The sequence below is a fragment of the Alligator mississippiensis genome, chromosome 16 (genome assembly GCF_030867095.1).
Source record: "Alligator mississippiensis isolate rAllMis1 chromosome 16, rAllMis1, whole genome shotgun sequence".
NCBI classification, from domain to species: Eukaryota; Metazoa; Chordata; order Crocodylia; family Alligatoridae; genus Alligator; species Alligator mississippiensis.
In genome coordinates this window covers 3,737,932-3,750,470 of record NC_081839.1, presented here as the reverse complement: position 1 = coordinate 3,750,470, position 12,539 = coordinate 3,737,932, and the positions used below count along the sequence as shown (strand labels likewise).

The window sequence follows — 12,539 nt, the reverse complement described above, 5'->3', positions numbered from 1 at the left end:
GCTGAGGCAGGGCACTGCTGGGGAAGCTCACCGCCCAGATGGCACTGGGCCAGAGCACTGCTGGGGGAAAATCACTGCCTGTGGGCACAGCACTGCTGAGAGGAAGCTTACAGCCTAGGGGAGACTGAAGCAGGGCACTGCTGAGAGGAAGCTCCCAGCCCGGGGGGGGGGAGAGCGGGAGGGGCGCCCCCCACGGCATCAGTGCCCCCATGCGGCCGGGTGCAGGAGTGGGGGGGGGGGAGGGGGGGCGGCTCTGAGGCGCAGGAAGCGGAAAGGGCTGCCCAAGCCTGCCCTGCCCCCACCCCCCCCAGACAGGAAAGCTGCGCTTGTGCTGCCCCCTGGTGGCCGTACCAGGCAGCATGTGCCTGGGATCGGGCCCCTCCTGCCCCTGCGGGGGGTGGGGAAACACACGACACACGGATGGGACCTGCGATTGGGGCTTATGGGGCTGATTCTAGGGGGAAGCTGGCAGCCCAGGGGGCACTGGGGCAGGGCACTGCTGAGGGAAGCTGGCAGCCCATGGGAACTAAGGCAGGGCCTTGACCCCAAGGTGGTGCTGCTGGGATGGGAAAGAGCTACCCCCTCCTCCCACCCCCCGCGTGTGGGGGCACCATGCTGCCCTCCCCACCCCCCGCCCTGCTGTGGCTACCTGGCTTCTCACTGCTGCCTTGCAAAGCATCCGCCCGTGTCCATGTGCAGGTGTGTACATGCGTGTGCAATGACATGGGGGAGGGAGTGGGCGTCTGACGGGGGGGCGCCGAGCCTGGCCTAGGGAAGGGTGCAGGGTTCCCAGGTGGGCACGTCCCCGCCCAGGGGCAGGGGTGGGCGGAAGAGAAACGCCAGTGGGAAGATGCCCCTTCTGCACCAGCCCCCCCAGCCCTCGCTCCTCCCAGCCCCGGGACTCCAGGCCACGGGCTGCTCTCCCCGCAGTCTCCACCCTGCGGGCTGCCAGCCAGCTTGGAGGGGATGCTTGTGAGCTGAGTAATATCCTGCCCTGGCAGAGCCTCTGGCGGCTCATGGAAGGGAAAGGGAGTCCGTGGAGCGAAGCTGTCCCTGGCTCTTCGCCGAGCGGGGAGGCTGGGTGCCAAAGGTCAGTATTAAGGCAGTACGCGCTTCCTTATCTCCTCCCGTCCTTTAGCCCTGCCCCGCAGCCCGACGGCCGAGCGACACCGGCCTAGGACCGATAGTCTCCGTTGGCGCGTTAAACCCGCGCACCTTACCAGCGACGCGCCTCGTCCTTGCTCCAAAGGAGCCGCTCCGTCTGGCTGCCAGAGCCTCGAGCGGACCGCTCGGCGTTTCTCCTCTGCAAACTCCTCGTCCCCCGCGCTGGTCGGGATGAAAGCGTCCCGCCAAAACCCAGCAGAGAGACGACGTCCACGCGGGATCCTCGAGCGGACCGGCGCCCGGGGCAGGACGTCGGCTACGGGAGAGTCTCGCCTCGCGGCCAGACGGAGCGAGCGGCCCGAGGCGACGACCCATGTACACGGCACGAGAGTCAGACGAATCCACGGACGGAGACGAGCCGACCGCCAAAGCGAAGCGGGGGTTTTCCGACCCCGACTGCGCCCGAGGGAAACATTTCAGGCGCCCCACTCTTTTGTGGGAGGTTCGGCCGCCCCTCGCGGGCGGGCGGGAGCCGGCGGCCGGGCCCGGGTTGAGCGGAGCCGCTCGTAGCGAGCGCTATTCTTGGCGTCAGACGTCCACGTGAAAAGGAAGCGGGATCTGAGGTCTGCGCGTGGGACAGAGCCCGCCAGAGGGAAGCGAGGCCCTGAGGGGATGTGAGGGGCGCTGGGGCCGTGCTCTGCACCGGTGACGTTTCGACCGCAGCTTCCTGGGCGGCTGGCGGAGATGTCGGTGTTTTTCCACACGTTGCACTTTTTGAACACGGCCACGCGTGACAGTCCCTCCCCTGGCAGCACCGGGCGTCGAGTGCGAGCTCCGCCCCTACCGCCACGCGCCGCAAGGGGCTGGGCCGGGGCGGGCTCTACGCAGACCCCGCCCCCTCACCTCGCCAAAGATGGCGAGCGGGAAGTGACGCGAGGCAGCTTCCGCCGTTGTGTGGAGGCGCACGGGTCCCACACTGAGGGGGGGCGGGAAATGGAGGCCCGGAAGTGATGTCATTGTGTACAGACGCGCGGGTCCCAAACGGAGGCGAGGGGGCGGGGTGTCCACAAGTTCCCCCCCTGCGGCGGCCAAGATGGCGGCGCGGAAGTGACGCGCGGCTGCTTCCGGCGCCGGGCCCATGGCGGCGACGCGGCTGGAGCTGAACCTGGTGCGGCTGCTGAGCCGCTGCGAGGCGCTGGCGGCCGAGCGCCGCCACCCGGGCGAGTGGCGGCTGGAGCAGGTCGGGGCGGGGCCGGGCCGGGGGTCAGCGCGGAGGCGGCCGGGGGAGAAGCGCCCACATAACGGAGTGTGTGTTTGGGGGGGGGGTTCCTCCGCAGTACGTCGGTGCCCTCGAAGAGATGCTCCTCGAGCTCAAGACTCGCTCCAGGTGAGCGCTCCCGGGCCCGGCCCCGCCTCTCCGGCCTGTGCATGGTGGGGGGGGCTCTCGGCTAGCTCGGCTTTCCGAAAGTTAGCTGCTGGGGGGCCAGGGAGGTGCCCCCCTCCCCCCGCGTCCCTGAGGCTTTCTACTCCACTTTTCGGAAACGCTGACCCCCGGTTCTCCCGTCTCCTCTGCCTCCTGCAGCAAGCCGGCCCCCGAGCTGCTGAACGAGTACTCCCGCAAAGTGGATTTCTTAAAGGGACTTCTGGAAGCTGAAAAATTGGTAAGGTCCGCCCGTCCGTCCGTCCGGCTCACGTTCGCCTTGCTGCCGTTGTCTCTGTCATGCTCCTCTTGAAGCATCGGTTTCGGATCCCGAGGTTTCTCAAAACCGTGCGCGTGCCAGTGGTTGGTGGGGGCGGGGCTGGGTGGGCCTTGCTGCTGGGTCCTGCCATCTTGGACAGGCAGCCAGGAGCAAATTTATATTAATATTCTGAATTTTTTAGGGCTGGATCTGGCCCCCGGGCCGTATTTTGCCCGCCCCCGTGTTAAACAAATGGCCGTGACTGCTGGCATTCGAGGTTCGTCCTGCACACGTCCCAGAATTACCTTTGAGCGTCCTTTGTGACGGATGCAGCTTGCCCTTGAGTCCGTGCCTCCTGCGTGGCACGTTTCTGGAGAGACGTTTACGCGTCTGGAGAACTGGCACGTAACGCGGTCTGTGCTGCAGCTTGATCTGTTGCAGTCACGGCTGTCTACGCTGTCGTCTTGCTCTCCTCCCCGTTGCTCGGGATGCAACGGCGGAGGAGCTCTCTGAATCCTCACCCCAGGTCACTCGTTCTCCAGTGTCCCTTGGGTTAATGACTCCATTTGGCTGTTTCTCTTTTGTAGTCGTCATCCACTGAGAAGGCACTGGCAAATCAGTTCCTGGCTCCGGGACGAACTCCCACTACGGCCAAAGAGCGAGCACCGGCCACTAAAACAGTTCACCTGCGGACGAAAGCTCGCTGTACGGACAACATGAGGAGTGAGCTGCTCGGCACAGTATGTTTTGCTGCTGGTTCCAGGGGGTCACCTACCTCAGCCAGGTGCCGTCCCCAGCCTTGAAGTGACAGCGTCCTCGGGGACCGCTGTCGGTAGCAGGCCTCGGACCCGTGGTTGTCTGCGGGGGCAGGTCATAGCCAAGGGGACTCCGACAGCTTCTGAGATTATTTTTTATTTCATTCTTTTTTTCAATTCTCCTCTCAAAGCGTGTGTTTTTTAAAGCTGAGGATACACCCATCTCTCCCCAGCGAGAGCACAGATTGTCAGTTGGCAGCATGTTGCCTTCAAGGGGCTGAGCCTAACTTATGATCTGTGACACTCTTGGCTCCTTGTGGTGGATACAGGGCAGTTGCTGGCGGGAAACGTTAGAAAGGAGGATGCTCTGGGGGTGAGATGTGCTTGCCGGTGGGCCCCAGTTCCATTTGTGTGTGTACCTAATTTTTCTTTGTCTCCTTGCCTCCCCAGGATCCCTTGTCCATCAACGGTAAGTTTCTATCTGAGAACTTGGTTCAGGTGCTCAGGGTTGTGCGCTGGTGCAAGGGGTGGTTACAAATCAGCTGAAGCCCGCTTGACGCCAGGAGTCTGTCATCCTGGAACTCCTCTATCACACCAGCTGATAAGACAACTAGAAGTACCAGCACAGATGCTGGTGTTGTGTAGTGCCCAGTCATGCCCTGACGTGCTTGTGCTAGGCTTCTTCAGGACAGAGAGTATCTGTCTGCATGAATTCAGACTTACTTCAGGGTTGGACACAAGAGTCCAGTCTTATTGTTACCTGTGTCTCCTGGCACAGGCGGATTGCATAGTTCCAGGAGCCATTTGAATCTAGATCATGTTAACTCTTTTGAAATGCGTGACTGACCCCCACTGTGCCCAGCCACATCAGTGGCCAGTTTCTCTAGCTGCTGCTGCAGGAGCTACACTTGACTTAGATGCTGTTATTTGGGAACAGTGATTCAGCCTTTTTCTTCAGGCTGGTCTCTTCTATTTCTCTGAACTGGACGTGGGCGTGATAGCTTGGTGCCTCCTCCGTCAAAGCTTTCTAAACCCTTGTTTCCTCAGGCAGGTGCCCAAACAAAGTTAAGCCTTTAATTTCCTTTGGCCTCTTGTCGTTTTCATGGATCACTGCTTATAAGGCAGCTTGCCATGGTAGAGTCAGGCCTGGAAGTTTATAATATGCTAAAACGCAAGGTAACTATTTTTTTTTTTTTAAACAGATTCTGAGGAGCCGAACATAAGGAAGCGCAAGTAAGTCAGAATCTAACATTTTGCTACTTTGTGGGAAGTGACAGCTGCTTTCCAAAGGCTTCTGACTTCCAAATGTTTTTTGATTCGGGTGCAAGGGTTTTACTTCCTTTTTGTGTAGGCCCAGATTTTAATGACTGGCTTCCATGATCTGTGTTTAACTTACTGCTCTTTCCAATTGATAAGAGATGTGAGCTGTAATGTAATGTGCTTGTCAGTTTACATAGTAAAGTGCTTTGGGGAGAACAGTCCTTGAAATCATTTGAAGCATCCTAACCTTTCTGCCTTGTTCTCTGTAGAGGACTTGAACCTGATGAGAAACAGTCGGCAACTGAGCTGGATGCCGTGTTGCAGCATCATCAGAACCTGCAAGAGAAATTAGCAGAAGAAATGCTGAGTTTGGCTCGCAGTCTCAAAAACAACACTTTGGCAGCACAGAACGTTATTAAACAAGATAACCAGGTAGCACCCGTTAGTACTAGGAATGCAGCCTAAAACATGAATGTGCTGAGATATTGTATAAACAGTAATGTCTGTAACTGGCGGCTAAATATGGCTACAGGGAAAAGAGTTCGCTGGCAGGACCTGTCTTTGGTGCATTTGGTCTTTACTGGGGGCAGACTTTATCTTTTATTTTGCGTTTAGCTATATCTAGGATCTGGAACCAACTTCCAAGGGAAGTAGAGAAGGTTTGCTGAGTCAAACCAACTTTAGCAGCTAGGATCTGGAACTAACTTCCAAGGGAAGTGGTGCTGGCTCCTACTTTGGGGGTCTTTAAGGAGGAGGCTTGACAATTACCTAGCTGTGGTCGTATGAGCCCAGTATTCTCTCCTGCCCTGGCAGGGGGTCGGACTTGATGATCTACTTAGGTCCCTTCTGACCCTATATCTACGAATGTAAGAAATAGTGTCCAGAAACTTTCAAATGGAGGTGTCTGAAGCTATGGAGGTCTGGCCTTTGAAGGCTTTGGGAGCCGCTGATGTCTGGCACTTCTGCAATTGGGTTACTTCACTTAAGGGTCCTAAATCTGTCTGTGGGCTTCTCCTTTCAGACTGCAGTTCTCAAATCTGAGTGCCCGTAGTATTAACCACTGGGGCCCCTTTGTATTTTCTCCATTGTAGAGCCTGCTGGTCTGGCTGTCAGCACCACTTGGCTTGATTGCTCACTAGCCCCAAGATGTTGTCTTCCTTCTCCTGAAAATCAGGTGACTTACAGCTCCCTCTCTTTGTTCCCCAGACGTTGTCTCAGTCCCTCAGGATGGCGGACCATAACTTTGAGAAGCTGAAGGATGAGTCTGAACGTCTTGAGCAGCATGCAAAGAAATCTGTTAACTGGTTGCTGTGGATAATGCTAATCATAGTGTGTTTTATTTTCATCAGCATGATCCTCTTTATCAGAATTTTCCCTAAACTGAGATGACTGCCACAGTGCCTAGGAGCAGTATGTGAAAGGCTGGGCTGTGTTGCACATGTGGATTATCACCCATTCATTTCCTCTATTAGTCTGGTAAACATTTGCTGCACAGCAGCCACCAGTCACTGGTCTTGTCCCATGGAGGAACTGTCAGACTAATTCTGTATCCCGTCCTGTGCCTTTGCTGGACTTGGTGGGACACCTTGTAGAGGAGGTTTGCTGAGTCAAACCCCAGGAAACCTTTTCGTTTGGTTACTGTTGCTGTTTTCTTGAGAGAACTGGAATAAAGTTTTGATGGTGCATCCCAGCAAAGGGGTCTTTGCAGGTGACTCAGTGAATGCTAGCCTCCTAGCTCCTGAAGTGGTTGTGCCCTGGAGCAAGCCTGTATAGATCCATTCTGGTCCTGCTGTAAGCAGGTAAAATCTGTGACTGAGATTCTCAGCCAGGGTGTTTGGTCTTGATATGGTCTGTCCAGTCTCTGTCTTGCTGATCTGCTACTTCCAGCGAGGTCAACAAAAACGTTGCTGCATTATTTCTATTCCTTGAAGTAGTCATCTCCTTTGGAAAGGGATGAGCTACACATATGGCCAAATGGTGCTTGCACTGCTGGTATATTGGTGCTTCTTCCCTGAAACAGGTGAGGCAAATACTGTGGCAGGTGTGAAATGCAACGATGAAGCTGTTGAATTCGATTTTGTGTACAGTGTAGTTGGTGTCAAGAAGAAACCTCCATTAGCAAAGGTATTACAGGAATTGATTCCCTTGCAAAGCTGCATCTGTGTTCGCTGTTAAAGATAAGGTGTGGGGAAGAAGTAGTTGGGTGAATCTAGCTTGCGAGCTGGATCTGGACGGCTCAGGTGATCAGAGAGTCTTGCTCATCCCTCGGATACAGAGATGTGCAGTGCAGACAGGCAGGAACTCCCCAGAGGCTAGGGTTCAGCAGTGACTGCTGCCTAAATCCACAGCTGCAAGAGCTAGAGAACCGAGCAGGGCAAGTGAGAACCTCTCCCAAGGAGCTCATGTAGCTGTGGCCTCCTTCTGTTTGGCTTCTTCCTGGGTGCCACTGCTTTTTTGGTTTCTTTGCCCAGGACATGTTTTGTCTCTAATGTGATTGGGATCTAGGAAGTTAATGTTTAGAAAGTACAGACTTTGTGTTCCAGCACGTTCCCAAGAGGGGAATTTGGGCTGACGCTGCCTCCTGGATACAGGCTGACTAGATTAGCCAGCAACCGATAGGCAGGAGAGCAACTGGTAATGTCTGTGTTAGACAAAGAAACAGCATGTGGCATTAGCAGTATTCATTAAAGGTGATGTTCCAGCCTTTTCCCTTTTTTTAAGGCACATCTTTTCTTCGTGCTGTGTCTGTGATGATGTGGTCTCTGGGACAGGGCTGTTTCTTGCACGTTTGTCAAGTGCCCAGCACTGTGGGTGTTCTTGTAGTTTGGATGACTAGTAATGGCACTTTTTTCAGCGTTGCTTGTGAATGATAGAGATGGGACGTGATGGCTGGATTGATGGATGCCCTGCCCTATCTGAGACCTTTCAAGTGTCCCAGGTTGATTCTGCAATGGACAGCACCCTTGCAGGGAGGAGGAAGGTGGAGCTGGGAACATAACTAGAAACAGGGAGTGGGTTAGATGTTCTTGGGTGAGAGCACTTGCCAGGAAACCGTGGGGGGCTGCTTGTAGTGGTAACTGAGGAACAAACCTGGATGCAGAGGTATCCAAGACAGATGTGCCTTGTACAGGCTGACGTGCGAGACAGTGGTGTGTTCCAGCTGCTGCGTGCTGTGCTGCCCTGAAGAAGCCGTTTCTGAAAATGACAAGCTGCTCTCAGCAAAAAGTTAAACTGATAAATAACAGGGATTACACAGACTGGAAGAAAGGCATACTCCTACAAACAAGGGACTGGAAATTAGGCTAAATGTTGCGCTGCCATGGGTGACATTTTAAAAAGCAGATTGAGCAAGAGACTGGTGAAGGTATGAGGGAGCACTGTCGGAGGAAGTGGACTGGTGTGACCTCTGTGGTCCCCTTTCATCTCCAACTCCTTTGATTCCGTAAGTGCGCGGTGCCCTCTGCCACTTGCCGTGGGCGAGGTTACATTTTCTAGTGCAACAATGGGATTGTTCAGGTCTTGGCAGTAGTTCCTGTGTTAACAGTAAAACACTGGAATGTCTTTCCTTAGCACGTCACGAGACAGGATTTTCATCCTCTGAGTTTTCTCCCATCAAGTTAAGTCTCTCCCAGTCGGTTGTTAGTGGGTGTGAATGGAAGGAGGTATAAAAGGAAATCTGGTCCATGACATGAAATCATTTGCCTTAAGTGACTTGGCAATAGCTCTGTGGGTCTCAAAACAGGAAGGGATGAGTTTCCCAAGGCCAGATCTTATGTGATCTCAGCCTGTGTGCCTGAGAAGTCTATTCTGTAACCTGTAACATCCTGCCCGTGATGTGTGGACTCACTCCCATCTACTCAACTGGCTGAGATGGTGACTCCTACTACTTCTCCAAAAAGCTAAATGGTAAGCAGGGTGCGTGCTGCTTGCTGAGAACCTGGGAGCTTGGGAAGTGCATTGCACAAAGCACATTGATCACGGGAAGTAACAATGGCGCTGGCTCCCAATGAACACCGGTTCCATGTGAGGTCCCCTCACGCGGGGCCAGTGCAGAAGTATGCTCATCTCATCTCTGCTGCCTCATTGGAGCTGGGAGCTAGATCCCAACAAAAGAGCGGTATTTTGTTGGAAGTCAGGGTGTCCCTGTCTGCCTGCTGGCTCACTGTGGAACCAGAGCTGCTGTTGCTGGTCCTCACTTTCCTTAAGTGAAGGTTATTATTGATCCAGGTAGTCTATGAGCGTTGGTTAATCTCTGGCAATGATCCTTTGGGCTGCAAAAGATTCAAGGTCTTACATTGAGTTTGACTGGATTTGTGGATCTTCCAGTTACTTCAACTGAGATGGTGGGTTGAGTGTTGCTTTTCCTGCATCTTGGCAATTAGGATTATTTTCAATCCCTTCAATTGTCCCCTGTCTGCAGCTGTAGATACCAAGAAGTTAAACCAGTGCAGCATGGTACCGCCAGCACCCCGGCTGCCCTTGCAGTATTGAATTGGAGTGAGCAGTCAGTGCTGCAAAACAGACTGCATGTGTGCCAGGCCCTGTCCTTAAGCTGCATTTCCGCACTGTGCAGCTAGCCTTGCAGGGGCCTCGTGAATGTCATCATGTCTCGTTCCCAAATGTAGATTATGAGGAAACGTAATTTTCCCACCCTCTTCCACCACCTCTGTCCCGCAGGTTCTGGAAGCCAGGCTGGGTTCTCTCCAGATGTATCAATTGCAGAGAGTTGGCAAAAGACAGAAGGAGCCTTGGAGGGCACGGTGCAGAGCATGCTGCAGTGAGTTCATGCTGCTTCAAGTGGACTGTAGCTGGTGCCCAGGAAAGAACAGCTCAGCTGGTCTCTCTCAGCTGCACTGGCTTGACCAGGAAGACTGCATTAACAAAAGACACAGATTAGTGGTTCTGACCCTGAAAACACAAACCAGTTTCCAAGTTCCCCTCCAGAATGGAACTATGCACTGAATCCGCCAGGCCACCGGCCCTGTCTGCAGGAACTCTCTGTAAGGATATTTGGTCTCTGGGAGTGAAGGGGATTCCCTTCGAAAAGTGTTGGGAAAAGGACTTCTGTTCTCATGCGATTGATCCAGAGCAGCTAGGGGTGGTTTGGGGGTTTGTGCAACCCTGCTGGTTCTACATGGAGTCTTTTGGAGGCTGCATGGCTGATTTCAAGTTCCCAGTGTCATACAGACCAGGAAAGCTGCTCCTGAAAGATTTCTCAGTGCTTGCCTAGGGAGTATCCTATAGAGCCTGGCCCAGAGCAGCCAGTGACCGTGGCAAATGTAGAGCCTTAAAGGGAGCAAGAAGTTCCTGGGGCTTGAGAGAAGGTTCCTGTCCTGCAGAGCCTTACTTAGGAGGGTGTAAGGGGGGCCACAGGAGAAGATTTGTCTTGCCTGCTACGTAGCTGGTTTTCGTTTTATGCTGGTACAGATCAAAGCTACCAAGGGAGATGAAAGACCTGAGCGTACCATACTCCAGCACCAGCCTGCTGGTGCTGTACCATCATATTGTGCATCTCGTTAGCCAGGGAGGGCATCTAATTAATTCTTATCGCTGATGCCAATAGTGAGAAATTCACGAGCCTCTGTGTCAAGGTTCATTGATGAATACAGAGACATGCATGACAGACACTTTAATCCTATACTTCTCTTTGAGCTGAGAACAAAAGCAATGCCCCTGCTGGGGGGGGCAGGAGCTGGAGCTGCCCTGCAGGCAGGGGCAGGGCCACTGGAGATGTGCCCCCCCCATTGCCCTGCAGGGGTGTACCAGCCCTTAGCTCTCCAGGGTGTATTGCATTGCCCACCTGACATAGGGTGCTCAGGGGGTATCCTACACCCCCTTCCCCTGCCAGCAGGGCCCTGGCTTCCTCCCTTGCTTGGTGATGGGGGCGGGGTAGGGGTAGGGATGCAGGGGATCACGTACCAGGCCTATTCCTGTGGGGCAGGGGAGCCGGTGCCCAGCCAGGCCTGGCCGGAGCAGCTGCTTTTGGAATGAGGGAGGCCTGGGAGCCGAGTTTCGGACCGCGGGGCAGAGGCGGGGGGTTTCCAGCTGGGTTCCCAAGCTGCTTCTAGCCCCAGGGACCCCCAAGCGCTTTGCCGCCCTGCTGCATGCATGCATAGCTGGGGCACACGCCTGCCCGCGCATGTGCACTGCTCCCCCGAGCCATGGGGGTCAGAGCCCACCGCCCTCCTGCCTCTGTGCAGGGCAGCTGGCGGCAGGCTTGCATGGGGGGCAGGCGCTCCGTCTGACCCGAGAGTGACTGTGCCGGGAAGCATGCCCAGTTATGTGCTGCAGGGGAGTTGCTGGCAGTCCCCTCCCTTCCCTTCCCGTCACCTTCCTGCCCCTGTGCAGTCACTGACTCCCGAGCCATGGGATCCGGGAAGCTGGGGGCAGAAAATCAGTTCCTCTGCCCGTGAGGATGTGACCCCGACCCTGCCTGCCAGGCCTCTTGCTCCCCAGCCAGCCCAGCTTGGGGCCTGACGAGCAGCAGCCAGGCCTTGGCAAGTGGATCCTGATCTGGGGGGGGAACCCCACGGACACTGGATTTAGAGCTCACATCAGCTGGGGATGCCCCAGTCCAGGCTGGGCTGCTGGGGCATTTGGGGCCTTGCCCGCTCTCTGGGATTGCCATGTGCCGCATGAGCTAGAGATGTTCCCGGCCTGCCCTTTCCCTGGGCATGGGGGAAGCTCAGAGCCCAGGCAGCACTGGTGGGACCTACAGGTGCCAGCCTCTGTGACACCCACGCTGGGTGGGGAAACGGGCAGAGCCGGACTGGGGTGTGTCGTCGTCGCCCCCCCCTGCCCCTCCAGCTGTGCTGGCCCTTTAAGTAGGAGCTCCGGGTTGTGGCCCAGCTGGTTTTTCCAGAGATGCATCCAAAGGCGATGCTGTTGCTGGGGGGGAGGAGCAGCACGTCCCGGCCTGCAGCCGCTCCAGCCAGGGGCTGTCTCTGTGCCCCAGCAGGCACTGGGCAGGGCAGGGCAGGGGGGTGCCAGGCTGTAACGCACCTACGAGAGAGGCAGCAGCAAGCAGGAGATTTGCCGGCTCTTCCCTGCCCTTTCAGTGGGCTTCTGGGGTCCCCCCTTTCCGAGCCAGCCAGGCCCTTTCCTGCCTTGATCCCCTGACTCCCGGGGCTGGGGCTTGGAGAAGCAGCCCATGCACAGGGTGCAATCGAGGTGCTCTCCCCCTTGCATGTGGGGTGTGCTCAGGGCACTGGGGCAGGGGATGCAGGGTGGAGAGACCCCCCCCATAGGTAAATGCCCCCATACCCCTGGGGACATGGTCAGGGTGGTGGAGGACAGCAGTGACCCTGCTCGGCTCAGCTCCCAGCTGCCAGAGTCTGCCCGGGCCTGCACCCCTTGCTCAGAGAAGCCAAGGGGGGCCCTGCCAGCTAGTGATGGCTTTGTTAACTCTTTCACTGCTAGCAAAGGGCCAAGGCTCCCCCCAAGCTGGGACGCTGTGATGTGACAGACCCCCTCTGGCCGCCTTTGAGACCCCGCTCCAGCCAGGAGTGGGGGCACCCTGCATCCCTCTGCTCCACCCAAGGCCTCTGCAGGGGTTTGCCTTGGGCAGTGCCATACCTGGCACCTCAGCCCCTCCTAGTCTGGCTGCATGACCTCCTTTTCCTTCTCTGTGCCTCAGTTTCCCCCACTGGAAAACGGGGCCTGTGCTCCGGGTCTGTTTCTGGCACGTGGCTGGGAACAGGGGCCACGCTGGAGCTGAAGAGGGGCAAGGGGACAGGTGTAG

At 56.1% G+C, this 12,539-nt stretch overlaps 1 protein-coding gene across 3 annotated transcripts; it reads left to right on the top strand.

Annotated features, from left to right (window-relative positions):
* The first annotated feature begins 982 nt into the window (after positions 1 to 982).
* USE1 (unconventional SNARE in the ER 1) lies at positions 983 to 6,493 on the top strand. Of its 3 annotated transcripts, none has more exons than XM_059719704.1 (8): positions 983 to 1,090; positions 2,442 to 2,491; positions 2,687 to 2,765; positions 3,371 to 3,523; positions 3,989 to 4,007; positions 4,741 to 4,771; positions 5,068 to 5,230; positions 6,005 to 6,493. In XM_059719704.1, exons 2-8 carry the CDS (start codon positions 2,463 to 2,465, stop codon positions 6,185 to 6,187), a joined length of 657 nt encoding a protein of 218 aa, XP_059575687.1. In that variant the 5' UTR covers positions 983 to 1,090; positions 2,442 to 2,462; the 3' UTR covers positions 6,188 to 6,493. The 3 variants fall into 3 exon arrangements, with proteins under 3 accessions (XP_059575687.1, XP_019339627.1, XP_019339628.1); XM_019484082.2 differs by lacking the exon at positions 983 to 1,090 and adding an exon at positions 2,127 to 2,344; XM_019484083.2 differs by lacking the exon at positions 983 to 1,090 and adding an exon at positions 2,139 to 2,272.
* The last annotated feature ends 6,046 nt before the right edge of the window (positions 6,494 to 12,539 follow it).

What these genes read in the sequence shown, in the direction of transcription:
- USE1 (XM_019484082.2), top strand. Translation starts at nt 2,243, where the DNA reads ATGGCGGCGACGCGGCTGGAGCTGAACCTGGTGCGGCTGCTGAGCCGC. An exon ending in GAGCTCAAGACTCGCTCCAG is followed by an intron (nt 2,492 to 2,686) that starts GTGAGCGCTCCC and finishes TGCCTCCTGCAG; the next exon opens with CAAGCCGGCCCCCGAGCTGC. An exon ending in TTCTGGAAGCTGAAAAATTG is followed by an intron (nt 2,766 to 3,370) that starts GTAAGGTCCGCC and finishes TCTCTTTTGTAG; the next exon opens with TCGTCATCCACTGAGAAGGC.